Here is a 27483-nt window from a genome sequence, read left to right as displayed (position 1 = left end):
AGGGTCTGCCTCTGGCTCAGGTCATGATCCCAGGGTCCTGGGATCAAGTCCTGCATCGGGCTCCCTGCTCAGCGGGGGAGCTTGCTTCTCCCTCTCCTTCTGTCTCTCCCTTCTGCTCATGTTCACGCTCTCTCTCTCAAATGAATAAATAAAATCTTAAAAAAAAAGCTCCAAAAAGTAGGAAACATGTACCCCTCCTTGCTTAGAACTCTATACCTAATGCCTTACCAGGAAATTCTTCCCTCCTATGTGAAGCAAGCTCATTTGCTCTGGATCTACCCTGACATGAGATAGAGGTACAATTTGTTGGCATTTTTGAGGGAGCCCCTATATGCACATACAGATACATGTAATGACTCGTGCCTTGACCTTCGCTGCTCCATAAAGCTAGTCTCGGTTCTTCAGTGTTGGTCAGGGATCTTCTTAATGACTGTTCACATTGGCCTCTTGTCACGGCCACGACTTCTGTGAAGGAGTAATCAGACTGGATATGATGAAAAGACCAGAATGCTACTTGTCTGTCTCTCACAAGGCTAAACTCATAGAGCCCCTTGCCACATGCCAGGGCCACATGTGTATCATCTCAGCTTATCGGTCAGCAACTCTGAGGAAGGTATTAACATTATTCCCAAATTGTAGACAAGGAAAACTGAGGCACAGAAGAGGTTGCGGGGCTGGCCCAAGGTCACACTGCAGAGTAGCAGAGCTGGATTTGAACTTGAGATAGTCTGATGCCAGAACGATGCCCCTGCAACCCTACGGTGAAGTGTTGCTATCCGCATCTGCTTGTCATGCTCCTCCTCAGCTCTCCCACTGGTGGTTCGCCATGAACTAGGCTCTTACTGTCTTTTCTGCTATTCTGTATCCATGAATCTTTTTCCATCTCTGACTGAGCTTTTGATTTTGCCTCTACAAGTTCTTTCCTTCATACATTCATTTTGATCTAGATTACCTCCGGAGTGCAGGTTCTCTGAAGATCCAGAGGCATCTTCCAAAGCCCTGGTGGCCTTAGCCTGCTTTCTTCTTTTTTTCATCTCTTGTCCTTCCTTATTTCATTCCACTGGGAACACAATTAAGAAGGATTTTCAGGGTTTGACACTGAAAGCATCTCAGAAGTTATTTACCAACCCATTCACTTCACCCATGAAGACCAAAGTCTACAGAACTAATACGTGGCAGAGTCTTGTCCTAATTCAAACTTGATAATCTCCTCTTTTTTTTTAAGATTTTATTTATTTATCTGAGACAGAGAGAGAGAGCACAAGCAGGGGGAGCGGCAGGCAGAGGGAGAGGGAGAAGCAGGCTTCCCGCTGAGCAGGGAGCCCAGTGTGGGGCTCGATCCCAGGACCCCAGGATCATGACTTGAGCTGAAGGCAGACACTTAACCGACTGAGCCACCCAGGTGCCCCTTGATGTCTCCTCTTGACTCCTTGCTCTAACCTTGGTACCCAGGTACATCATAGATAATGAGTATCACTTGGCCTTCTGTATCAATCTGTGACTAGTTTTTTAGTCTGTAGAATGGGAATAGTATTCATATTTACCACTTAGGATTCTAGTGAGGACTAAATGAGTTAATACATAGAAAGAGCTTAGGTTAGTGCCTGAATTCATACATGTTAGTTTATTATTATTTTTAATTCTACTTCAGCATATTTTATTATTCAATTCTAAGCTAATATTTCTAAATACAGTTGATCCTTGAACAGTATGGGTTTGAACAGAGCAGGTCCACTTATATGCGATCTTTTTTTCTTCTAATTTTATTATTTTTTATTGTTATTTGTTTTTTTAGAGGGGGGAGGGAGGCAGAGGGAGAGGGAGAGAGAGGGAATCTTAAGCAGGCTCCATGCCCAGTGCAGAGCCGGTCATGGGGCTCAATCTCATGATCCTGAGATCATGACCTGAGCCGAATTCAAGAGTCAGATGCTCCACAACTGAGCCACCCAGGTGCCCCTATAATGCGGGCTTTTTGAAGTACAGCACTGTAAATGTATTTTCTCTTCCTTAATTTCTCAATAACATCTTCTTTTTTCTAGCTTACTTGATTGTAAGAATACAGTATATAATATATGTAATATACAAAATATGTGTTCACTGACTGTTAGCCCTAAGACTTTTGGCCAACAGTAGGCTATTAGTAGTAAAGTTTTGGGGGAGTCAAAAGTTATATGTGGATTTTTGACTGCACAGTGGGTTGAAACCCCTAACCCCTGTGCTGTTCTAGGATCAGCTATCCTTGCCATATTAAGACATTTTTGTCCTAAACATGGACTTAAAATATGAACTTCTTCAACTGATCTTATGCTGTTATTAATGTGTTAACTGATGATGTTGTGTATAATTTAAAAAGCGCTGTGGAGGCACCTGAGGGATCTGCCTTTGGCTCAGGTCATGATCTCGGGGTCCTGGGATCGAGCCCCGCATTGGGTTCCCTGCTCGGCAGGAAGCCTGCTTTTCCCTCTCCCACTCCCCCTGCTTGTGTTCCCTCTCTCGCTGTGTCTCTCTCTCTCTGTCAAAGAAATAAATAAAATCTTAAAAAAAAAAAAGATAAAAAGCACTGTGAAGTCTTGCCAGCCCCCCTTTCCTACCCAGACTTTGGCAAGGTCAGGTCATGCATTTTCCTTTGCTTCCAAATACCCTGTACATTGGCTCATAAGTGTTTCCCATTCCCACCCCTGCTATACTGTGGGAAGCTTGAGGGCATAGACTAGTCCTGTTCATCTTTAATTGTCAGCTCTAAGCACTCAGTAGCTGGCACACAGTAGGTATTCAGCACAGATTTATTGTTGAATAAGTGAATGAAGGCAGCATCTGCATATTTATATTATTCCTTCCCCCCCTCTACCATCACCTTCAACTTTCTAATATGTCTGTATTATACGTATTTTTTTCTGGCCTGACTTTTAATTCTTTTTCTAATCAATCATTGAGTTTATTTTTTTATTTTAAAGATTTATTTATTTATATGAGAGAGAGAGTGAGACAGCGCAGGAACACCAGTGCAGGGAGGGGCAGATGGAGAGGGAGGGAGAAAATCTCAAGCAGACTCCCTGCTGAGCACGGAGGCTGCTGGGGCTCAGTCCCACAGCCATGAGGTCATGATCCAAGCCGAAATCAAGAGTAGGTCCCTTAGCCAACTGAGCCATCCAGGCGCCCCTCTACCATTGAGTTTAAAACAAAAATATAAACTGTCAAATGCAGCCAGACAGCTGGCTTACATAGAGACCATAAAAAGGAACATGTAAGCAAAAATCAGTCAGAAGTCTCCAGCACTATGCAGGGGAGAAGGTGGTCCCATAATGAACAGATAATTCCAGCTCTTTAAGCAACCCTAACCCTAGAGAGAGGACAGAGCAGGTGGCTGAGTGTCAGCTTTGTAGACTTGAATGAGTAAGCTGACCTCTCAAGCTTCTGCTTTACCACCAGCGAAACGGGGTTGATAACCGGCACCCTTCTCTTAGGGCTCTTGCAGAGTCTGAGGTCATTCTTGTCCAGTGCCTGGCACAATGAGAGACCGGAGGAAAGGCTGGCCCTCCACAGCCCCCACTCTCACCCTTGAGGACAACCCATGCCCTTTATTCCAAATCTGTGATCACAAAGCATTTGGTCTCTTTGTTGGGTCTGAGAATGAATTCTGGGGATTGGTGAGGAATCTATCCTTCTCTATGTGAATGTTTTTGCCTTCTGGTTGATCAATCACTTCCAAAAGGAATTTCTCACTTGAGGCTTGTACCTGAACTGACAGGGTTCAGGCACAGACCCCAGACCTGTGGGGACTTTCCCTTGCCCCTCCCTCCAAACACACCCATGAGATGCCGTCACCTGGAGAGAGTCTGTCAGAAACAGCCAGGCATCTCTCACCATACAAAGAGCAATAGCAATCATTTTCATCATGACCATCGTGACCATCATCATCATAGGTTAATAGAGCACATGTGCATTAAGGACAAATGTGAGCGATTATGAGAATAATGTATAAGAATACTAATTTAAAGGAAATACTAAGTATGAGAATACTAATTTAAAGGAAATAAGATCATCCATTTTAACTGTATTCTCCACTCTCCTGAGCTTCAGTGAAATTATACAACCAAACAAACAGCAGACAGACACCGGGTTGAACATGGTTACCAGAAAAACTCCCTGCCTTTGCTTTGTGATTGGCTGAGCATCTCCTGAGGGCAGAGAGCTTTTTAAGCAGCTGGTGCAAATGGATGCCTTTCTGAAATTAACCAGTTGATGAATGTCACGGGCATCAGGCTCCATTCCAGGGTTGGGCCAGGCTGTGCTCAAACTGCGTGTTTCCCTCATACCCTCCAGGGTCTATGACTAACAGGGAGATGAATGGTAGGGATGGGAGTGTTGGGGGTGGGGGGGTAGTTAGAAGGGAGCTACAAGATGCTCAGCCCTTGGGGGCTGGTGCTTTTCTTCCTTGTGCATCCTTGAATCTGTGTGCAGGCCCTGCCATGTCCACAGTTTCTAGACACTTGTTCATATAAGACCTCAGTCCAAGAGGAAGAGTACATGTGGTTTATGTATGTGGTACAAAGATCCTGTCTTTTGAGCAGGCGCACTTGAACTTGGCTCAGGTACTTATTCACTGTGTGAACTTGTGCAAACTATTGCCCACTTGAGTCCGAATTTCCTCATCTGCTTATAGAAAAAATAAGACCTGCTTTACATGGGGTAAAGCATTAAACATATATAAAAGCATGTTTTATACCACCTGGAACATACTGGGTGCTCAATAAATGGCATGTTGATTATTGTTACTTTTATTGTTACTAAAGGAACCAAGAAGGTCTGAATACAGATTTTACAGACCAAGAGTGTTTCTGTTAGAGACTTTTTTTTTTGGATTCTTCTCCTAATGGGTCTTCCTTCCTTTCTTCCTTCCTTCTTCCCTCCTTCCATTTCTTTTCCTTTCCTTTCTTTCTTTCTTTCTTTCTTTCTTTCTTTCTTTCTCTTTCTTTCTTTCTTTCTTTTTCTTTCTTTTTCTTTCTTTCTTTCTTTCTTTCTTTCTCTTTCTTTCTTTCTTTTCTTTTTCTTTTTTTTCTTTCTTTCTTTCTTTCTTTCTCTTTCTTTCTTTCTTTTTCTTTCTTTCTTTCTTTCTTTCTTTCTTTCTTTCTTTCTTTCTTTCTTTCTTTCTTTCTTTCTTTCTTTCTTTCTTTTTCTTCTTTCTTTCTTCTTTCCTGAAGTATAGTTGACATACAAGGTGAATCCTTTTTTAAAAAACAGATATGGGTTTTGCCTATATTGAGATGTTAGCAAGGCATATTAGCATATCTCACTTTTTTATTCTTGACCTGAAAGAGGTGAGGGGTTATAATACGAGCTCTGCTTACATCATGATGTTGCCTAAGGTTGAACCCATGCACAAGGGCCACTAAAATGAGCCTGGTAGAGCATGTGACTCTTGATCTCAGGATTGTGGGTTTGTGCCCCATGTTGGGTGTAGATATTACTTAAAAAAAAAAAAGACAACCAAAATGCATTAAAAAAAATAAAACGAGCCTGGTAGAGTACTGTATTTTATACAAATGAGGTTGGTAACTGAGTTTCTCTAGGTAGGCTTTGGAATGAGATCTACATGTGCAAATGCTTGTCAGTCCGGGTTGCTTCTGTGCTGACCAAGCAGCAGGGTGGGGCCAGGCTGCTGGGCTGGTCCTAGTTTTACCACTCTTCACTTGGCTCTGGCCAGGTCTCTCTTGCGACCTCAGTCTCCTCATTTGCAAAATGAGAGGGTTGCATTTTAATGGTGACAGATCCCAGGAGTGAAGAAGAGGAGTGGTTGGAAGAGCAGATCAGAGATGAGTCCAGGGCTAGTAAATCTGGTTATGAAGAGTAGAAATTTCTGCTTCCCAAAGAACCTCAGGAAACCAGACTCAATATTTCTGAGGCCACCTTGGAAATGTTATAGCCCACTCCCGAGTAGGCAAAACTATGTGTGTGTAACCCAAAGAGGCAAAGGTTTTATAAGGCTAAACCACCACGCAGAGAGGGAATTAGATTTCAAAGCCTCCGAGTTTAGCCACATGCTGCACCTGTCTCCCTCTTTCTTTCTATTAACACAGGCTGCCCCTCAAACACCTATGGACCATTAGTGCATAGCCAGCAAATCAGCAAACCTGCTGGTACTACTGTTCGCAACCTAAGAATTTGTGCAATAAAGTGTATTCTTCTTAGGGGTTGTTAGCATATCCCAAGGCCAATTGTTGATGGACATCAGCTGGTCACTGGACTTTCGTTATGAAAAGTAGGTCCATCCAATAATACTTGCCCCCATGTGTTCCCTTGGCTCTTGACCCCTGCCATGGTGTAGTTACGACGTGCACTGAGCCTCTTCTCAAGTCCAATTCCTCTGTGCATTGCTCAGTGATGTCAAGCAGGAGCCCTGGAATCAGAAAAGCCAGTTCCTGTGCCCACTCTGCTGCATACCTGCTGCGTGACATTGGGCACATATGCTCCTTCTTAGCCTCAGCTACATCATCTGTAAAATGGGCAATAGCACCGCCCTCCCAAGCGTTAAAAAACAAAACCCAACTGAGTACATTTCAAGATCTAATTGGCTTCATTAGCCAATTCATTAATCGGGCAGCATCCTGTTTAGCAAGTACAGAGGCGCTTCAGGGAGATGCAGAACATGGAAGATTTTTATAGGAAGGACAGTGGGGAAAGAAAGTTACAAGCAACAGAAAAGAAATGATTGTTCCAGGCAAGATCACATTCCCTTAGGGGGAAAGGCAGGGGGTCTTATTAGGCGGATTACCTCATGTTCCTTTAGGAGATGGAGAGGGCCCCTGTGATCGATTACCTCATTGGTGTTTATCAGAAAATTCCGGACTGACAGGCTAACACTTACATTTCTGGGGAAGGTTGGAACTGCAGTTAGGTTAAGTATTAAACCTGGGGTTTGGTGACTTGGCCTGGCCCAAGTGATGACATTTTGGGCCTGTGGTTTTCTTTTTCACTCAGGCCAGTTGCAAAGATCAGTCAAGGTCACCTGCAGGAAAAAACTCATTGCAAACTATAGGGCTCTGTGGACCTGCGAGCTCCTTGAAGCCTGATCAGTGATTTTGTTTTTTGTTGTATATAATATGTAATGCAGTGGTTCTCAACCACATAAGAATCATCTAGAGAGTTTTTAAAGAATACCAAGGCCTGGGCTCCACTCCCACTCATTTAATTGGTTTTGGGTGGAGCCCTGACGTTGGTATTTTTAAAAGATCCCTGGTGATTTTCCTGTGCAGCCAGGGCTGAGAACTACATTTGGCTCAGAGCTGGAGGCTCAGTTCTGCTGGATGAATGAATGATTCTAATTATGACTTCCTCTCCCTGCCCTTTGGAGGAGTATGCTTTGTACCAGACGGAAGGATGTTTCCTGTGTCAGGTTACACTCAGGTCCCTGGCTATTTCTAGAACTGCTTTGCAAGAGCATCTGGACTTTCATGTTCAGAAGGTACTCACAGTGACTGACATGCTGGTGGGCAGCACCTCTGAAGGCTGGGGTGGGGGCTGGTCTTGCAGCTGCTGTGTGGCCACTGGGCTGGCATCTTTAAGTGGCAGCTGACCTGGCTTGTGGTAGGTGGAAGAGAACTGGGTTTCCCTGGCCTCTGATCTACTCCTGCCAATTAGGTCAGGTCAGCCTCTGGCTATGTTACATGCTTTAGGAAGTTCCTGGAGGCTTTCCCCTTATTTACCTGGTGGAGGCACTTCAGTCAGGGTTTTTAATAGAACAACTCAACATGAAATTAATTTCCTGGGTGAGCTGGTCGTGAAGTGCCCGGGTGTTGTGACTCCAACTTTCGATTTCTTCATTTCAGCTTTTGACCCCTACTTCCTTCCAGGAAGAAGTCTTTGAGGCATTCAATCAGCCCCAGTGTGCATGCGTGCGTGTGTGTACGCAAGTCTTTCTCTCACACACCAACTACACCACGTTTCTTTTTTATTTTATTTATTTGTCAGAGAGAGAGTACAAGCAGGGGGAGCGGAGGGAAAAGCAGGCTCCCCACTGAGCAAGAAGCCCGATGCAGGGCTCGATTCCAGGACCCCAGGATCATGACCTGAGCCGAAGGCAGATACTTAACTTACTGAGCCACCCAGGCGCCCCTATGCCAAGTTTTAATACATCACATTTATTACATATAGATGTGTGGGAAGTTCTTCTTCCTTTTCCCCACCTCCAGGCCTGTCCTCTTTGAGCTTTCCTCCAGAATTCCAGATCCCTCAGTTAGGAGCAGCCACTCCCTTCAGAACTCCGGGGAGCCTTCTTTTTATGGCACTTTGTACCTTCTCATTTTTTGCAAGCACCTCAAAAAAGGGGGCACAGCGAAAGCACAGGCAGAGATGAACTTAACGCCAGCATTGCCACTTACTTGCTGGTCAGACTTGGGCAAGTTAATTAACCTCGCTGGTCCTCATCTCTAAAATCAAGCCAGGAAGGCCTGACCTGGAGGACTGCTGGGAGAAGAAATGAGCTAAGACAAATAAGGTGATATAAGCAATGTCTGGAGCAGAATGGTGGTTGCTGTTGGGGACAGGGCTCCCTGGTGTTCTAAATCCCCAGCACACTCCTTTGTGCATTGAACAAGCTTCACAAACACCCACTGATTGGGGCTGGGTGAAAAGATCCTGGGATCCAAATCCTAGGACACTGACAAGGAAGACACGCTCTTTCCCAGGCTGCTTGTTAAATTGAAAAGATATATACACGTATATATTCTCCGGTTTTGTTTGTTCTGTTTCTTTAAGTGCTCTATAGTGCTGTTTATGTCCTTCACTCTGTGGCAGAGATATAACCAGACGGGATCATTTGGAGTGATTACTGAAAGGTGCTTCGTGAGGATGAGCTAGCTCAGAGAGGAACGAGCGCCTTGTCAGGAAGAGAGGAAGGCCTGGGCATTTGGCAAATGTTTACTAAATGGCAGGCCTCTCAACTCCGCCAGCTTACCAACGTAACACGATACATGGCCTGGCAGAAGCACTAGTGCCCATAAGACAGGCCAGGACGCTGATGTTCAGACAAGCTGGGCAATTGGACCAACTACACAAAATGGGACACAGCAAACCCGGGGATTTTTTACTCTAAAACCCACCCTCTTGCCATGATATCACACCGAATTTTGTACCAGAGGACCTGTGATAGACTTGTGATTGTCACTCACCAGCCAGTGCCCTTCTTCTTTCTGAGGCTCCAATTTCCTCCCTCGCCTCAAGGGAGGGAGTGTTGGGCCACTAGGTGATGCTGGCTGGTTCTCCGGTTTGAGTCTCAGTGGCCAGTCGGCTGTACCTGTCACCGCTAGTCTCTGCAGCCCTCTAGTGGTGCTTTGGAGGACGTGGAGTGGCGCCTTACCTTCCCGTTGCCATATTCACAAAGGGCAGATACGGGGTGTCTGGGAGCTCGGCGCCCTAAGGCCTTCACTGATGACCAAGACAGATGATGGGGCTCAGAGGAGCCCTAGAGATAGAGATGAAAAGACCGGTCCAGAGCACTGCTATTTTTAAAACTTTGGTCCTGTTTGTTCTACGCTATATCTGGAACTCACTCACTCTTGAATGATAAAGAGTGAAAACCCCAAATATGGATTAAAATTTTCATTTTAAATCCATTTGTGTGGATGTACATATACCTGCCCTTGCTTGCCTCCCACCGGCTCTATACCATCAGGCCATCTTGGCGCCAGAGGGAGTACTGAGAGGACGCGTGGTAGCCAGCACACGTAGGGTCAGGGTCTGGCTTTGCTGTGTGTACACCAGCTATGTGACATCACCGGTTATCTCACCTCTGCACGCAGAATGCCTCATCCACAAAATCAGGGGATCGGTGACAGAGCCCTTGCAAAGTCTGACATCTTATGCATGTGCCTGGAGTGACTTCTTCTTTAGAATGGCAGATTTTTTACCATCCCATCCAGTCTTTCATTTGGCTATTCTTGCCAACAGAAACATGCTTGTCCGAGAGCTGGGATAGAGGATGTTAGGTAAGGATCTTATTCGAAGCTATAAAGCAGAGTAAGGGGAGCAAGCATGGCCTCATGTTCCATCTGCATGCTGATGATGCCCACTTCTCCATGCATCTTTTCCCTGAGATCCAGACCTAGAACCTCCCTGTTTACTCCATTTGGAAGTCTAACAGATATTTCAAATGTAACATGGCCAAACAGAGCTATTGATTCCCCACTCACAACTATATTCCCACATCTCAGGCTTCCTTACCTTAGCAAATGGTACCACCATCTACCCAGGAACTCTGAAAGCCCTATTGGATTCCTTTCTTTCACTCATATCCCTGCACCTAGGCTTTCAATAAACCCTTTGGCTCCACCTGTAAAATGTATCTCAAAGCTGACACTTCTCCCATCTCCACTGGCTGCCAGAACACATCATCTTCTCTCTACCTAGGTTATAGCTGCAACCTCTTTTTTTTTTAATTCTTAATATACTATTTTTATTTTTTTATCATTATGTTATGTTAATCACCATACATCACATCATTGGTTTTTGATGTAGTGTTCCACGATCCATTGCTTGTGCATAACACCCAGTGCTCCATGCAGAACGTGCCCTCTTTAATACCCATCACCAGGCTAACCCATCCCCCCCCCCCTCCCCTCTAGAACCCTCAGTTTGTTTCTCAGAGTCCATCTTCTCTCATGGTTTGTCTCCCCCTCCGATTTCTCCCCTTTCATTCTTCCCCTCCTGCTATCTTCTTCTTTCTTCTTCTTTTTCTTTTTCTTCTTCTTCTTCTTCTTCTTCTTCTTCTTTTTTAAACATATAATGTATTATTTGTTTCAGGGGTACAGATCTGTGATTCTTCAGTCTTACACAATTCACAGCGCTCACCATAGCACACACCCTCCCCAATGTCTATCACCCAGCCACCCCATCCCTCCCACCCCCTACCACTCCAGCAACCCTCAGTTTGTTTCCTGAGATTAAGAATTCCTCATATCAGTGAGATCATATGATACATGTCTTTCTCTGATTGACTTATTTTGCTCAGCATAACACCCTCCAGTTCCATCCACGTCGTTGCAAATGGCAAGATTTCATTCCTTTTGATGGCTGCATAATATTCCATTGTATATATATATACCACATCTTCTTTATCCATTCATCTCTCAATGGATATCTTGGCTCTTTCCACAGTTTGGCTATTGTGGACATTACGGCCACAACCTCTTAACCGGTTGCAGACTTCCACACTTCCCCTGCAATCCATCCTCCATCATGATCATTCATAAAAGCAGAGCAGAGCACCCCCTTGCTTAAATCCATCTAGCAGTCATGCCTTTGCACATAGAATTGAATCTTAAAGGCCTTATTTTGCTGTTCCCCGAGCGTCTGCCCGTTCAACCCTGCCACTCTCCCCTTGCCCATCACTCACCTCCTGTTGTTCTGGCCACCTTGGCCTTCCTCTGTCCTCAAGATACCACGGTCTTTCTCTTCTCAGGCCTGTGTGGACTTCTCTGCCCCAGAGTCTCTTCCCCCAGATCTTGGTATGGCCCCCCCTTTCTCTCCATCAGTAACACCTCTTCATCTCAAATGTGACCTCCTTTGAGCAGGCATCCCTGGCCACTTCACAGAAGCAGTCCCTCAGTCACAACCCCATATTTAATGTTCTTTCTAGCCCTGATGCATGACTGGTATTATTTTATTTATTTGTTAAGAGTTAACAGGACAGGGTGCCTGGGTGGTTCAGTCAGTTAAATGTCTGCCTTCGGCTCAGGTCATGATCCCGGGGTCCTGGGATTGAGCCCCGCATCGGCTCCCTGCTCGCTCACTCTCTCTCTCTGTCAAATAAATAAATTAAATCTTTTTTTTAAAAAAAGAGTTAATAGGACTCTCCACACTAGACTCTAAGCCCCTTTAGGTCAGAGAGTGTGCTCATCTTGTTCACCAGTGATTCTCCAGTGCTTTCCATTGTGCCTGTCACAAAGTCGGTGTTCAAAAATACTTGGTGAGGAGCTAACTGACAAGCTGGTAGGCACAGCTTGCTTCCCTAACTCTTAACTCTACAGAACTGGGTTCACCATCCCAGCACGTGCTTTTGTCATCCAGAGGAAAAACATTTTCCAGTTATGGCACCTTTGCCCCATTCTCTAGGCTTAATTGAACACACTTTCCCAGAAAACCTGCTCTGGCCCAGCAGAGATGGAAGCAAGGAGGGGAAGTGTATATGTGTGCATGGTGACTGTGTATTCATGTGTGCCCACGCGTGTGTTGGGGGGAGAGCTGGGATTTCATTTTAGAGTTGAGCGTGGTAAATGATTTTCTGTTGCCTTCTCCACTACTGAGTCTAACTTAGTGTAAATAAAGCACCAGGTGGCATCAGGGAGTATTACTGCACTTCCTTCCCAGGGAATCGCCTGCGGTATGACGGGGACAGTTAGATACCCACCCTGCACAAAGAGCTTGCGACCAATAGATGGATTGGCTGTCCTTATATAAAGGTCTATATCTTCATTATCACAAACATATACACTAAGTGCCCTTCTCTGCAAGATATTAAGCAAGGACTGTAGATTCTTAGCAGACTGGGGGCGGGGCGGGGGGCTTGCTTTGTGCAGATAAGGGGAATGTGGATGGCTGCACGAGCCCGGAGCGAGTAAAGGGATGGTCACATATTGCAATTATTTGCTGCCTTGCTGTTTAGTTTATTGTTTGTTTCCTCCTCTAGACCGAAGGTCCCTCGAGGGGAGGGACGAGTCTTTCACCTTTGAACTCTGAAACACATAGCAGAGAGCCTATCACATCACAGGGGCTTAATAAATATTTGTTGAAAACATGAGAGAAAAAAGTTTAAAAAAAATAAAAATGAGAAGGAAAAACAATGAACATTATACAGAAAGAAGTTAGGAGCATGCCTTGTATGAAATATATGAGTTGCATGCTCTTAATCCCAGTTTATGGTCATGTTCTTCTTTCTTCTTTTTGTCCTCTTCAAGAAAAGGCAAGAATCCTGCCATGCCTGACTTCAGTGGAATATTGGCCATCTAGAGGAGCTCTTCAGATCAGAAAATCCAGTTGAATGAGTGAGATTACTAGCCAGAGAAAATCCCAAGACATATTTTCATTTAGCTGATCAGCACCGTCCACCATTCTTAGAGCTAAAGAGCATCAGTGTGCACCTGGAGGCCAGATTCTGTGTTTTCTTTTCTTTCTTTTTTAAAATTTTTATTTATTTATTTGAGAGAGAGAGAGAGAGAGAGCACGAGCTGGGGAAGAGACAGAGGGAGAAGGAGAAGCAGGCTTCCCGCTGAGCAGGGAGCCCGATGCGGTGCTTGATCCCAGAACCCTGGGATCATGATCTGAGCCGAAGGCAGACGCTTCACTGGCTGAGCCACCCAGGCGCCCCCAGATTCTGTTTTCAATCTTTAGCATCTTAGTATCTTTATTATTGCTCTCACCATGAAAGACAAAGGGAATGCAGCTTACTTCTCAGCACTTGAGCTTCTCTTGAGGTGAGGTTCCCTTCATGTCTTTTCCGTGTGAACCCAGCGCCTCCCAGCTCCACAGCAAAGGGGTCCGAGAGCATGTTTTTCTTCCCTGGGTGAAGAGGTGGTGGGATGGGACAGAGGCGACTGACAGCCTTCAGAAAGAGGAGAGGCAGACAGGAAGAGAGCCCCAAGCCAGAGAAAGCTGTCGTCCAGGGCAAGGGACAGAGGAGGACACTGGGAAGAAGGGACTTGAGGGTGTCTTGAGAGAGGTTAATGCAAGAGCAGCTTTCTCCAGATCACCTGCCTAAACCTGCAAGTGCAAGTTAGATTTCAGATTAGATTTATATTCTGTTCAATTTCATTCCTAAATATAGCTTAAATTCTGAGGACAGAATTATTCCTATGTATCCTCTCCATTGACCAAATCCTGTTTCCTCCTCCAGTCCAGGGAGTATGAATTTGAACTCCCTTTAGTGAGAGGGAAAGTCTTTCCTTCCACAATAATGGATTAAAAGTCTTAAAACTGCCAACAGAGGTAGCACCTTGGTGTGAATGAATGTCAAAACTTACCTGAAAGCTCCTTTCCTATTGTTTGCGGGGAGGGGAAGGAACCATAGAGGAGAAAGCAGGAACTGGGGACTCTGGCCAAGCGGTTTCTCTTCATCCCTGTGCTGAGAATAGAGGCTGTGGACCAACCCTCTCTGCAAAGAGCAATGCAGGCATTTCAGCAGCACCTAATCTCTATTTTCCCATAATCTGTTCCACTTCTATAATAATTTCTAAAAATGAACACAAGCATTTTCTGAATTATGGATGTTTCTCGCTCGCTCGCTCTTTTAAAGATTTAATTTATTTATTTGACGCGGAGAGAGAGAGCACAAGCAGGGGGAGCGTCAGGCAAAGGCAGAGGGAGCAGCAGGCTTCCCACTGAGCAGGTAGCCCAGTGTGGGGCTCGATCCCAGGACCCCGGGATCATGATCTGAGCTGAAGGCAGATGTTCACCCGACCGAACCAGAAACACTGAATGTGGCCTCCTAGTTTTGGTGCCTGGGTTTGTGTCTGTTTGTGATCACATTCCTGCCAAGTGAAGGCCAAACGATACCTCCAAATTATCTATAGATGAAGGTTTTCTGCTAGTTCAGGAAAGTAAAAGTGCTGGGAGAATTTTCATCACTACCATGTGACAGAGAAAAATAGAGACACCAAACTTGAAAGAATCTGTGCATGTCAGTGAGTATAGCATTTGTATGGTTCTCATATTTTAAGTGTTTTCCTTGTATGCTTTGTTCATACTAACTTACTATAGTTCAAAAGCAGGAAATAAGTCAATATGCAATAACTAATTTGCTTAAAAGAATTTTTTTAATTACGTTTTTTTATTTGGGAGGGCTACACCCCTACATTGATTGACCCATCCAAAAATAAATCTGTGGTTAAATGAACCCCATTTTTAAAAAAGAAATTTATCAGCGATGATATGATAAATCAAATGCACAGTCAGAAAAACCAAGTTAATAATAAGATGTTATGTTTTTACCAATAAGCCCCGCATTGGCGATTTTGCTTAAACAAAACTGTACTACATGTCACATTAACTTAATGTGGTCAATTTGAATTTTATTAGGTTTGCTTATATTTAATTTGTAAATTGATTTGGTTTTATAGTTGCTTATATGAGAGCTGTATGCATGAGTGGAGTTTACACCTATTTTTATGATTGTACATATTTGTGTAATTTTATAATAAAGTCATCTAAGTCAATATTTTATATGTCATATATTAGTTAAGTTTGAGATAAATTCCCTGGACAAGACTTCCCAAAGGTTGTTCTATGGAATGCTAGTCCCAGAAAAGAAGCAACCGCCACAAAATGCATTTGTTAACCAATACATTTAGGAAATGCATTACAGCTCCCCTTTGGGGAGCATACTTTTACATGAGAAAACTGTTTAAGTATGCCTGCAGTTTTCCAAAATTATTTGACTACATGAAACTATTTTTCATGGAATAATCACTGAGATCTTACAAAGTTCTCCAGAACACAGTAATGAAGAATTGTTCTAGACTAGGGAAAAGCAGATCACACGCTTCTCATTGAGGAGATAAGCAAGATAACCAAGTCCGAAGCTTTGATGGGAATGTGGTTCCAGGAGGTGGGAGGAATTAAAAAACAGAAATGTTTTCTTCTGTGAATGCTAATGATTCCTCTAAGGAAGGAGAGGTTGGGAGCATATTGAATGTCCAGGGGTGGCTGTGCAGGCTGCTGTCCAATCTACAGCCAAACCTGATGAGGACCACTTGTAGAAGGGAGAGACACATAGACAGCGATGCTTTCTTCAGTGTGGCCTAAAGGAGTAGACATTGGTGAAAGTTACTACAGAGCAGATTTCCCTATTTGTCCAGGTGTCCAGAGATGAAATGACTGCACAGCACATGTGCTGTCCCTGAGCAGCTCAGACAAAGGCTGAATGACAATGTGGATACAATTTAAGTATCAATTAAGTGGTTGGGATCAATGGTTTTTAACTTGAGTTTCTACGAGTCAACTCTTTTATGATCAAAATTGAGATATGTACCCAAGATAACAATGTACCCTACAAGATCAAGAACACTTAAGTGATAACCGTGTATTAAAACGTTGACTCCTTAAATCCTCCCCAACAACCCAAGGAGGGAGGCACTGATTTTATCCCCATTTTATGGATGAGTAGCTGTGATGAGGGAATAGTCATGCACATCACTGTCCCTTTAAATTAATGACCACAGACCTCAAGTGGGCATTGATGCTGCCCAGCTATCAAACTACATCTCTCTTCCATTTACTCTTCTCTCCTCAAATCTCCAGCATCTCCCCAGTCCTCGCTCACAGCCGATCCTGGTACTTCCTGTGTCACAGAGAAAACTGGAGTAATCAAAGGAACTTCCACAATACTCCTACCAACTCCCATGTATTCTGCCCCCCACTGTTCCTCCAGTTGAAGGACCTACACACCTAACTAGACCAACTCTCCCACCTATGCGCCAGATCCCACACCGTACCATCTACTCAAGGCCCTCACTCGGCGTTATCCCCTTTTCCTCCCACAGTATCAATCGTCCTGTGTGACCGGTCATTTTCATCATATGGATTCTGCCATTTCTCTTATTTTTGAAAAACTTCATTGCTTTCTCCCTTGCCTTTCTTAACCCCATCCCCCTTTCAGCTGTACCGCATTTCTTTGCTTCCCTTTATAGCAAATGCCTCAGTCAGCTAATTGTTAATGTATCCAAATCTTCTCTTGCCATTCTCTCATAAACTGACTCCAATCAGGCTTTCACCTCCCCTATGCCACCCAAACTGCTCTTGTCAAGATCACCGGTGGCTGCCGATGGCTAGATCCAATGGACACAACCTTAGTCCTCTCCCCTGACCTATCTACAGCATTTGGCATCATTGGTTATTTCTTCCTCCTGGGAACACCTTCTGTGCTTGGCTTCCTGGGAACACACCTTTAGCTTTTCTTCCTCCCTCACGGGCTGCTCCTTCTCCATTACGTTGCCTGGTTCCTCCACTTCCTCCAGACCTCTTCATTCGGAAGTGCTTCAAGGTCCAGGTTTTGAACTACTTCTTTTCTAATTTCCCTGGTCACCTCACCTGGTTTTATGGTTTTAGAATGTCACCTAAATGCTGTGGATTCCAAATGTGTCTTGGGCCCACACCTTTCTCTTGAGCGCCAAGCTCTTATACTCCACTGGCTACTTGACATCTCCAGTTGGATGTCTAATAGGCATCTCAAGTGTAACAACACTAAGCTTCAGATCTTTTTCAGCGAATGGGATGCTGCACTGCCCGCATCCCCTTTCAAGACAGAGGCTCCTATCTCATTGGATCACAGCAAAGCCCCTGCCTAAGAATTGCTCTCAGCTGAAAGGAGCTGTCTTGCCTAAGGTAACATCCTCCTTGGAGACATCTCCCTTCCAATGCCTGCTTGATGTGGGAGCTACAGTGGTCTGGTGCCCTTGCCTTCTTGATTTGAGACAACCCTTAAGAGTCATCTAGCTCCACATGGGATCAACTGAGGCCTCTGTCAAAACTGGGTCACTTCTCTGTCTGCCCGACTCTACTCCTCTCACGCTCATTATAGGTGGGGCCCTGCAACACTAATCCCTGTCTCAGATCTGTTTTCTGGGGAATATGGCTAAGATAGTAAATACTGAGAATGTTCCTAGGAAACAGACTCTAAAAAAGGATTTTGGAAAACTAGATCACCAGCTTATTGGCTGGGTGTGAAAGCCTCATAACTGGTGGTAGGTGGAGTCCTTGCTATAGTGGTTTTTAAAGCTACTGTCATCAGTTGTTCTATCAGCGATTGAGAGGGGTGTTGATATCTCTACTATAAATGTAGATTTATCTACTTCAGTTTGATGAGTTTTTGATGCTCTGTTATTAAATGCATACATGGTTAGTCTTGTTATATTTAATCCTGGTTATATATCTTATTACGAAGTATACTTTGTTTCCCTTTGTCTAGTTTAGTGATGTGAGTCAGTAAGTTTCATTTTTAGTCTCATATTTGCATATGTTTCTTTTTGTTCAGTGCCCCATTTAAATATACCTTTGCTGAGAAGCTCCTGAAGACAGAATTTATTATTACCTCTGGCATTCATAATGAGCATGGAATTCACTGAGCACAGACTGCATGTGTTTGTTTTAATTTTATTGAGCATGGATTGCATGTATTAATTTATATATGGATTGGCTGCTCTTGGGTCAGACATATATCTGTTGTCCAAAATATGTGTGTGTTGGGTGGGGAGTGGGAGGGCTGACATGATACAACATGACTGTACAGGGCTAATCCTTAGTTAGGGCCTATGGATGTGCCATTCCCTTAATGAAAAGTGGAGAACAAATATACCATCGATGACTAAATATAAGATGAACCTGAAGTATAAGATGATTTTCCTTATAAGATTTATCCATGTTGCTTTTTCCTAGCTGCAGCTAGGGTGCTCAGTCCTTCCAAGGAAGCTAAGGCCACATTGGGGTGAGGCCCTCACTTGACCTGGTGACTAGCACCACACTCGGCAGTGCCTGCTCAGCATTTGCCCACACCATGGCCTCCCTCTTGGAGCTTGCCTGCATCTACTTGACCCTCATCCTGCACGATGATGAGATGACTGTCCCGGAGGATAAGATCAATGCCCTCATTAAAGCAGCAGGTGTAAATGTTGAACCTTGCTGGCCTGGCTTGTTTACAAAGGCCGTGGCCAATGTCAACATCGGGAGCCCCATCTGCCATGTAGGGGCTGGGGGACCTGCCCCAGCAGCTGGTGCTACACCAGCAGGAGGTCCTGCTCCCTCCACCATGTCTGCCCCCACTGAGGAGAAGAAAGTGGAAGCAAAGAAAGAAGAATCAGAGGAGTCTGATGATGACATGCGCTTTGGTCTTTTTGACTAAACCTCTTCTGTAACCTGTTCCATAAAAAGTTGAACTCTTCATAAAAAGATTTGTCCATGTTGTTGCATGTAGCTCTAGCTTATTCACATTCTGTTTAATATTGCATTGTATGAATATACCATATTATCCATTTTTCAGTTGATATTCATATGGAACTCTATTGCTTTTCAAACTGTATTTAAAATGCTTGTTTATTCTGTCATATGACAGATAAAATTGTGAGGTCATACTTTTAGGAAAAATTACTAAATATATAAATTTCTCTCCACCCCCCCCCACCATTTCCATCAGGGATAGCTCTTGCACATCTAAATATTATTTGTTTGATATCATTTAAAGCTAATTAATCTTTTGCCACCTGAAGTGATTGGTAGTTCAGAATAAAACAATTAAGAGTGTGCTGTAACAGGGGGCTTTGCAAAGAGCCTTTTTTCTGAGTGGGAGTATTGCAAGAGAAATGAAAAACATGTCCACAAAGTACTTATACACAAATGTTTATAGCAGTTTTTTCCTAATAGACCCTACTGAAAATGACCCAAATTTCTATCAACAAAGTGAATGGATAAACATATTGTGGGAAATTTATACAATGGAAATCTAATTGGAATTTAAAAGTAAAATTATTATTATACAAAATCTCAAAAACATTCGGTCATTTTTGGACGATCACATCTTCACTAGGTTGTGAAAGCCAAGCCAAGCCAAAAGGGGAGTGGGTTAGGGTAAGGTTTGGCTATATTAAAATGGCAAGAACAGTTTTTTGAGGAAGGACATTTGAGGTAAGGTTTTAATAATGACAATGAGCCAGACATCAAAAGAGCTAGGGGGTAGTACTCTAGCTAAAGGAACAGCAAGTGCAAAAGCCTGGAGGCAGGAAAGGTCATGCTTTGTTGAAGAAGGGAGACCCCTTGTGGCTGAAGTAGCTGATCGAAGAAAAGACTACGAACCAGGTGGAGAGTTGGTATAAGGCTAGAGAGAGAGGCAGGAACAAGATTATGTAAAATCAAACCCACTGGGGCGCCTGGGTGGCTCAGTCGTTTAGCGTCTGCCTTCAGCTCAGATCATGGTCCCAGGGTCCTGGGATTGAGCCCCACATCATGCTCCCTCCTCTGCGGGAAGCCTGCTTCTCCCTCCCCTGCTCCCCCTACTTGTGTTCCCTCTCTCACTGTTTCTCTCTGTCAGATAAATAAATAAAATCTTAAAAAATAAAAAATAAAAAAATAAACACAAGGATAATTTGGCAGCATGTATTTAAAAAAATAAGTAAAATCTACTGAGGCATAATATATATAATAGATAATATTTATGTATAAATATATATATAATTTACTTATATATTAGTATATTATATATTGGGGTAAAGTGTATATTGCATATAAGGATATAATATATATATTTGTTACGTATAGTTTAGTTATATGTTATTATATATCGATGTATAATATGTATTATATAAGATATTATATATATATATTTTTTTAAGTAAGCTCTAGGTCCAATGTGGGGCTTGAACTCATGACCCCAAGATCAAGAGTCACATGCTCCACCAACTGAGGCAGCCAGGTGCCCCTAGGATATAATATATGTTTATTATATATATATAAAATGCACTCATTTGAAGTATACAGTTTAGTGAGCTTAACAATGTCAAATATGGTTGCTTCAAGTAACCACTATCAGGATCCAAATAAAGAACATTTCCAGTACCCAGAGAATTCTCTTCTTCCTCATTCTAGTGGACATTATCCATCCTCAGTCCTAGGCAACCTAGGCAATTGGCTTTGCCTATTGTAGAAGTTCATATAAAGGGACTCATCTGAGCTTCTTTTGCTCAGCACAAAGGTGCCAATATAGTTCAGTTGGAATTCAACAAAATGCTGGAACAATTGTATATCCATATGGAGAAAAATCAACATCAGCTCTTACCTAGCACCATACTCAAGACTTAATTCAAATTTATCTGTACTCCTAAGCATGGCAAAGCTATAAAACTTCCAGAGGAATACATAGATAATCTCTGTAACTCAGTAGTACGCAAAGATTTCCTAGTTCAGACACTAAACTTAAGACAAAAACATTTAAAAGGACAAAATTGGACTTCATCAAAATTCAAAACATCTAAAGTGTCTGCTTTTCACAAGACACTTAATAAAAGGAAAAGTCACAGACTGGGAGAAAATATTCACAGTATGTATATCTGACAAAATGTGTATGGCATATATAAAGAAATCTTAGGGCACCTGGGTGGCTCAGTTTGTTAGGCAATTTGATTTCGGCTCGGGTGATCTCAGGGTTGTGGGTTCTGCTGAAGATTCTCTCTCTTCCTCTGTTCCCCTGCTCTCTCTCTCTAAAATAAATAAATAAGGCACCTGGGTGGCTCAGTTGGTTAAGCGACTGCCTTTGGCTCAGGTCATGATCCTGGAGTCCCAGGATCGAGTCCCACATCGGGCTCCCTGCTCAGCAGGGAGTCTGCTTCTCCCTCTCACCTTCCCTCTCATGCTCTCTATCTCTCATTCTCTCTTTCTCAAATAAATAAATAAAATCTTTTAAAAAAATAAATAAATCTTAAAAAAATAGAAATCTTACGATTCAATAATAAGATGAAAATCTAATAAAAATGGGCAGAAGATTTGGACAGATCCTCCACAAAAGAAGATATACGAATGGCCAGCAAGCACAGGAAAAGATTCTCTATATACCGAGCGCTTGGAAAACCAAAAATTAAAACCATAATGAGGTATCAATATATACCCAATAGAATGGCTAAAGTTAAAAATATTGACAGTAACAGGTATGGGCAAGAATGTGGAGCAACTGGAATACTCGTATATTAGACTCTAGCAACTATTCTGGAAAACAGTTTGGTGGTTTCTTGTATATAGTTTTTTAAGATTTTATTTATTTATTTGGCAGAGAGAAAGAGACAGCACAAGTAGGCAGAGAGGCAGGCAGAGGGAGAAGGAGAAGCAGGCTTCCCGATGAGCAGAGAGCCCGACCCCAGGTGCCCCTGGTGGTTTCTTATAAAGATACACTTACCATATGCCCAGATTTTAAGTCCACTTTATCTCTACTATTTATCAGCTATGCTTTTTGTTGTTGTTAGGAGTTGCTCTAAGGTTTATAATCCACACTTTTAGTTTATTATAATCTGCCTAAATGCTATTATCCCACTTCACAAATAATGTCTAACCCTTACAACAGGATCCTTTCTGTAGTCTCCTCCCATCCTTTGTGCTGTTGGCATCACCGATTTTATCTCTGTTTGCTATAAACCCCACAATACATTGCTAATGATTCTGCTTTAAATGGTCCATTATCTTTGAAAGAAATAAAAAGATGACAAAGAAAAATGTTTTACTCCTATATATACCATTTCCAGTATTTTCATTACATGTATAAATCCAATTTTCACTTGGTATCCTTTTGAAAGGGTTGAAATTTTTTCTTTAACATTTCTTATTTAGACTGGCTTATGAGGAATCCTCCTAGTTGTTTTTGTCTGTTCACTTTTATTTTTTTAATTACCAATAACTTATTTATCTGACTAAATATTCCATGTAGATAGTAGGCTTTTAATAAAGGTATTTGACTCTCACATATGCATTAAATTGGCTTTTAATAATCCTTCACTAGTCAGAAAAAGCAAATAGTTTCCATAATTATTGCAAAGTAGAACCTTATTTTAAGATATTAATTATTTGGAGGAGGCGGAGCAACATGGCAGAGGAGTAGGAGACCTGGATTTCATCTGGTCTCAGGAATTCAGCTGGATAGGGATCAAACCATTCTGAACACCTACGAACTCAACAGGAGATTAAAGAAAAGAATAGCAACAACTCTGAACAGAAAAGCGACAACTTTCTGGAAGGTAGGACGTGCGGAGAAGTGAATCCAAGGCGATATTCGGAAGGATAGACAGTGGGGGAGGGGGCCTCCACGGCCGCCTCTGGCAAGTGATAGAGCTGCGGAGCACAAAATCGGAACTGTTAGAAGTCGGCTCCGCTGAGGGACGTCGCTCCAGTGGCTAAGTGGGGGGGGGGGGGTGGAACCCTCGCGGGACAGTAGGTCCAGGACCCTCGGGGTCACAGAAAGACTGGGGGTGCCTGAGTGAGGCAGAGCTCCCAGGTATCAGAGCGGGGAAGCCGGCTTCAGAGACAGAGCTGAGGCGCGGGCTCTCAGCTCGGGGTTGCCATAAACTGTGATCGGCGAAACAGTAGGGCCACTGCTCCTCCAGCAGGGACCCAACAAGTGGCAGAGCCGGGGAGACTCCCCATCCTGCTGGGTTTGGAGACTCCACACGGGGTCGGGTGCCAGAGATAGAAACGCTTGGTCACAGGCCGGGTGAGCACAGAGTGCGGCCGGAGACCGGGGAGACGGGAGTGACTGACTGCTTTTCTCTGGGGGCGCACTGAGGAGCAGGGCCCCGAGTTCTCGACTCCTCGGGGATGGAGATTGGGAGGACGCCATTTTCACTGTCGTCCTCCAGAGCGCTGTACGGGAAGCTTGCAGGGAACAAAAGCTCCCAAGAGCAAACCCGAGCAGATTGCTTAGCCCGGACCAGCAAGGGCGGGGCAATTCCACCTCTGGCAAAGACATTTGGGAACCACAGCAACAGGCCCCTCCCCCACAAGATCAGCAGGAATAGCCAGCCAAGACCAAGTTTACCAATCAATGAGAACAGCAGAACTCCGGTGCTAGGGGAATACTGCACATAGAATTCATGACTTTTTTACCATGATTCATTAGTCTTTCAAAGTTAATTTTTTTAACTGTTTTTTTTTTTGAATTTTTCTTTTTCCCCTTTTCAACCAACATCTTATCAATCCCTTTTTTTAAAAAAACATTTTTATTTTTCATTTTTAGAGTCATATTCTATCCCTTCATAGTAGTTACCCTTATTTTTGGCATATATATATATAAGTTCTTCTCTCTTTAAAATTTTGAGATACAGTTTCTTCTAACAGATCAAAATATACCTTAAATCTCTAGTGTATGGCTTTGTTCTACTCTCCTGCCTGATCACATTCTCTCTCCCCCCCTTTTTTTTTCTTTCCTCTTTCCTTTTTTTAAATCCTCTTCTTTCTTTTTTCAAATATCTTCTTATCAATTCCTTTTTTAAAATTTTTTATAATTTTCATCTTTACGGTCATGTTCCATCCCTTCATATCAACCCTTATTTTGTACATATATAAGTCTTTCTTTCTTTAAAATTGTAGGAGGCACTTTCTTCTAACAGACTAAAATACACCCAAAATCAAGTGTGTGGCACTGATCTATGCACCAGCCTGATCATATTTGATCATATTCTGTTTTTTTTTCTTTTGTTCTGTTTTTGTTTGTTTTTATCTTTTTCTTTTTTTTTCCTTTTCTCTTTCTTTTTTCTTTCTTTCCCTTTCTTTTCCCCTGGTTTCAGATCTTTTCTGATTTGATTAGAGTATATTTTCTGGGGATGTTGTTAACCTGTTAGCATTTTGTTCTCTCATTCATCTATTCTCCTCTGGACAAAATGACAAGACGAAAAGAATCACCTCAACAAAAAGAACAGAGGTAGTACCGTCTGCCAGGGACCTACTCAATACGGACATTAGTGCGATGTTGGACCTAGAGTTCAGAAACATGATTTTAAAGATACTAGCTGGGCTTGAAAAAAGCATGGAAGTTATTAGAGAAACGCTTTCTGAAGAAATAAAAGAACTAAAATCTAACCAAGTCGAAATCAAAAAGGCTATTAATGAGGTGCAATAAAAAAATGGGGGCACTAACTGCTAGGATAAATGAGGCAGAAGAGAGAATCAGTGATATGGAAGACCAAATGATGGAAAATAAAGAAGCTGAGAAGACGAGAGATAAACAACTACTGGATCACAAAGGCAGAATTCGAGAGATAAGCGATATGGTAAGACAAAACAACATTAGAATAACTGGGATCCCAGAAGAAGAAGAAAGAGAGAGAGGGGCAGAAGGTATATTGGAGCAAATTATAGCAGAGAACTTCCCTAATGTGAGGAAGGAAACAGGCATCAAAATCCAGGAGGCACAGAGAACCCCTCTCAAAATCCAATAAAAATAGGTCAACACCCCGACATCTAATAATAAAACTTACGAGTCTCAGAGACAAAGAGAAAATCTTGAAAGCAGCTCAGGAGAAGAGATATGTAACCTATAATGGTAGAAACATTAGATTGGCAACAGATCTATCCACAGAGACCTGGGAGGCCAGAAAAGACTGGCATGATATCTTCAGAGGACTAAACGAGAAAAACATGCAGCCAAGAATACTATATCCAGCTAGGCTGTCATTGAAAATAGAAGGAGAGATAAAAATCTTCCAGGACAAACAAAAAATAAAGGAATTTGCAAACATGAAACCAGCCCTACAAGAAATATTGAAAGGGGTCCTCTAAGCAAAGAGAGAGCCTAAAAGCAGCATGGACCAGAAAGGAATACAGACAATATACAATAACAGTCACTTTACAGGCAATACAACGGCACTAAATTCATATCTTTCAATAGTTACCCTGAATGTAAATGGGCTAAATGCCCCAATCAAAAGACACAGGCTATCGGATTGGATTAAAAAACAAGACCCATTGATTAGCTGTCTGCAAGAGACTCATTTTAGACCCAAAGACACCCCCACATTGGAAGTGAAGGGGTGGAAAACAATTTACCATGCTAATGGACACCAAAAGAAAGCTGGGGTGGCAATGCTTATATCAGACAAATTAGATTTTAAAATAAAGACTGTAATAAGAGATGAGGAAGGACACTATATCCTACTTAAAGGGTCTATCCAACAAGAAGATCTAACAATTGTAAATATCTATGCCCCTAACATGGGAGCAGACAATTATATAAGCCAATTAATAACAAAAGCAAAGAAACCCATTGAGAACAATACAATAATAGTAGGGGACTTTAACACCCCCCTGACTGAAATGGACAGATCATCTAAGCAAAAGATCAACAAGGAAATAAAGACTTTAAATAACACACTGGACCAAATGGACTTCACAGACATATTCAGAACATTCCATTCCAAAGCAACAGAATACACATTCTTCTCTAGTGCCCATGGAACATTCTCCAGAGTAGATCACATCCTAGGTCACAAATCAGGTCTCAACCAGTACCAAAAGATTGGGATTATTCCCTGCATATTTTCAGACCACAATGCTTTGAAACTAGAACTCAATCACAAGAGGAAAGTCGGAAAGAACTCAAATACATGGAGGCTAAAGAGCATCCTCTAAAGAATGAATGGGTCAATCAGGAAATTAAGGAAGAATTTAAAAAATTCATGGAAACCAATGAAAATGAAAACACAACAGTTCAAAATCTTTGGGATGCAGCAAAGGCAGTCCTGAGAGGAAAGTATATAGCAATACAAGCCTTTCTCAAGAAACAAGAAAGGTCTCAAATACACAACATAACCCTACACCTGAGGGAGCTAGAGAAAAAACAGCAAATAAAGCCTAAACCCAGCAGGAGAAGAGAAATAATAAAGATCAGAGCAGAAATCAATGAAATAGAAACCAAAAGAACAGTAGAACAGATCAACAAAACTAGGAGCTGGCTCTTTGAAAGAATTAACAAGATTGATAAACCCCTGACCAGACGTATCAAAAAGAAAAGAGAAATGACCCAAATCCACAAAATCATGAATGAAAGAGGAGAGATCACAACCAATACCAAAGAAATACAAACAATTATAAGAACATATTATGAGCAACTCTATGCCATCAAATTAGATAACCTGGAAGAAATGGATGCATTCCTAGAGATGAATCAACTACCAAAATTGAACCAGGAAGAAATAGAAAACCTGAACAGACCTATAACCCCTAAGGAAATTGAAACAGTCATCAAAAATCTCCCAACAAACAAAACCCCAGGGCCAGATGGCTTCCCAGGGGAATTCTACCAAACATTTAAAGAAGAATTAATACCTATTTTTCTGAAATTGTTCCAAAAAATAGAAATGGAAGGAAAACTTCCAAACTCATTTTATGAGGAAACCATTACCTTGACCCCAAAACCAGACAAAGACCCCATCAAAAAGAATTACAGACCAATATCCTTGATGAACATGGATGCAAAAATTCTCACCAAAATACTAGCCAATAGGATCCAACAGTACATTAAAAGGATTATTCACCACGACCAAGTGGGATTTATCCCTGTGCTGCAAGGTGGTTCAACACCCGTAAATCAATCAACGTGATACAATATATTAATAAAAGAAAGAACAAGAACCATATGATCCTCTCAATAGTTGCAGAGAAAGCATTTGACAAAGTACAGCATCCTTTCTTGATCAAAACTCTTCAGAGTATAGGGATAGAGGGCACATACCTCAATATCATAAAAGCCATCTATGAAAAATCCACAGCAAATATCATTCTCTTGGGGAAAAACTGAGAGCTTTCCCCCTAAGGTCAGGAACACAGCAGGGTTGTCTACTATCACCACTGCTATTCAACATAGTACTAGAAGTCCTAGCCACAGCAACCAGACAACAAAAAGAAATCATAGGTGGGCGCCTGGGTGGCTCAGTTGGTTAAGCAACTGCCTTCAGCTCAGGTCATGATCCTGGAGTC

The 27483-nt window shown here is 42.6% G+C and overlaps 1 protein-coding gene across 2 annotated transcripts; it reads left to right on the top strand.

Annotated features, from left to right (window-relative positions):
• The first annotated feature begins 18538 nt into the window (after positions 1-18538).
• Positions 18539-18883, top strand: LOC113913655 (60S acidic ribosomal protein P1-like). 2 transcript variants are annotated; one of them, XM_027577912.1, is made up of 2 exons: positions 18539-18604; positions 18686-18883. In XM_027577912.1, exons 1-2 carry the CDS (start codon positions 18539-18541, stop codon positions 18881-18883), a joined length of 264 nt encoding a protein of 87 aa, XP_027433713.1. The 2 variants fall into 2 exon arrangements, with proteins under 2 accessions (XP_027433713.1, XP_027433710.1); XM_027577909.2 differs by having other exon boundaries at positions 18539-18883.
• The last annotated feature ends 8600 nt before the right edge of the window (positions 18884-27483 follow it).

This window comes from Zalophus californianus, chromosome 4 (assembly GCF_009762305.2).
Source record: "Zalophus californianus isolate mZalCal1 chromosome 4, mZalCal1.pri.v2, whole genome shotgun sequence".
Classification (NCBI taxonomy): domain Eukaryota; kingdom Metazoa; phylum Chordata; class Mammalia; order Carnivora; family Otariidae; genus Zalophus; species Zalophus californianus.
The sequence above is the reverse complement of the archived record's forward strand: the minus strand, read 5'-3'. Positions and strand labels throughout refer to the sequence as shown.

What these genes read in the sequence shown, in the direction of transcription:
- LOC113913655 (XM_027577909.2), top strand. Translation starts at nt 18,539, where the DNA reads ATGGCCTCCCTCTTGGAGCTTGCCTGCATCTACTTGACCCTCATCCTG.